Source organism: Chrysochloris asiatica, unplaced genomic scaffold (genome assembly GCF_000296735.1).
Source record: "Chrysochloris asiatica unplaced genomic scaffold, ChrAsi1.0 scaffold00138, whole genome shotgun sequence".
Taxonomy (NCBI): domain Eukaryota; kingdom Metazoa; phylum Chordata; class Mammalia; order Afrosoricida; family Chrysochloridae; genus Chrysochloris; species Chrysochloris asiatica.
Genome location: NW_006408656.1, coordinates 4,225,127 through 4,226,634, shown reverse-complemented (window position 1 = coordinate 4,226,634; position 1,508 = coordinate 4,225,127). Strand labels below are relative to the sequence as shown.

Sequence of the window (1,508 nt, the reverse complement as noted above, 5' to 3'; positions counted from 1 at the left end):
TAACACTGAGTCACTAACACACATCCTTTAACGTTTTCACCAATGTTGTTGTTAGGTGCCAGCTAGAAGGTTCCAACTCATACCAAGCCTATGTACAACAGAATGAAACACTGCCTGGCTATGTTCCAGCTTCATAATCCTTGCTTTGTTTATTTGCATTGTTGTTGTAACTGTGTCAATGCATCTTGTTGAAGTTCTTCCTCTTTTTGTACTGACCTACTAGTTTACTAAGTAAGCTTGGTGTCCTTTTCCAGGCACTGGTTCATCCTGATAACTTGTCCATAGTAAGTGAGAAAAGTTCCACCCTCCTTACGTCTAAGGAGCATTCTGACTCTTTCTTTCAAGACAGATGCAATCTTCACTATCCATCAGTTTATAGATGTGTATAGGATTGATTTCTTGTGAGACACTTGTAGTTTCCAGAATGAATACCAGAGACATTCAGAGAGTCTTCTGGGCTTCAGTTTTTTCAGCTGCAACATGTATTAAAATTGGGTGGATAAAATCATTGAGGATGTTTTGATAAAATTGCATCATGTTAGGCCTTTGCTAAATGTGAGACTGCTGTGAGCCCAGAGATAGATGATTGTACTGGAGATCCTTAGCTTAAGCCTTTCTCTGCTCCTAAGACTTTGGTTGATCTTGTTAAGTACTGTCAAGTCATTTCGGACTCATAGTGACTCTGTATAGGATTTGCATGGATCGACTGGTGAATCTGAACCACAGACCTTGTGGTTGAAACGACTCTGCAGTCCAGCGCATTATCCCACAGCACTACGCCAAGACTTTGGAGACCCTCCCAAGTCCCCAGCCCTGAGATTAACAGAGGCACAGACTAGGTCCAGGGTTCGCTACATTGATTTATTGGAAACTCAGATGAAGACAGGGATGGAATAACAAGGTAGAGGAAAGATGTAGTGACTAGAGGGCTCTGCCCATTCTTAGCTCAGGATTGGGTCATGGGCCTCTTCCTACCTGCCCCTAAATGCCCCTCCTGGGGGTACCCAGAGGCTTTTCTTTGGGGTATTCTTTCCCAGTGTAGGGCAGCAGAGCCAAAGAGCAGGGGATGACACAGAAAAGAGAGGCGGGGCATGGAACTGAAGAGGGATTAAAGTGCAATATAAGTAGTTGAGAACTTGCTCCAGTCCCAGGGGCATGGTGGGGCTGGCTTGAAGAGATGCTTTGTACCCTGGGTTTGTATTGGGGCACCTAACACTTCCGGCAGCTGCTGGCATATGAGCTCACAGCACAGGAGCTTACACCGCAAGTGCGCAGGCTACTAGAGGTGAAGGAATTGGAAGGACCACAGGGGGCGCATCTCCCAGTGCTCACGGCTAGGTTCCCGGTGCTGGGGGCACTGCTGACGCAGCCGGTCACTGGCCTGGATCCCGACACACTGAGGTCCCCACAGACAATTCCACCCCGGGAGCTGCTAACACCTGCAAATCCAAAAGTCTGAGTAAAGTATTGGGGAACAGATAATCCCGTGTCTCAAACGATTGCCCCTC

At 47.1% G+C, this 1,508-nt stretch overlaps 1 protein-coding gene across 1 annotated transcript in view; it reads right to left on the bottom strand.

The window, feature by feature from the left end:
* Window positions 1-1,209: 1,209 nt before the first annotated feature.
* Window positions 1,210-1,508, bottom strand: part of LOC102827182 (keratin, type II cuticular Hb1-like) — a 5,688-nt gene continuing 5,389 nt past the window's right edge. Inside the window, exon 9 of the mRNA XM_006870130.1 lies at window positions 1,210-1,381. Coding sequence (XP_006870192.1) covers window positions 1,210-1,381 — 172 coding nt within the window. The remainder of the gene's footprint in view (window positions 1,382-1,508) is intronic.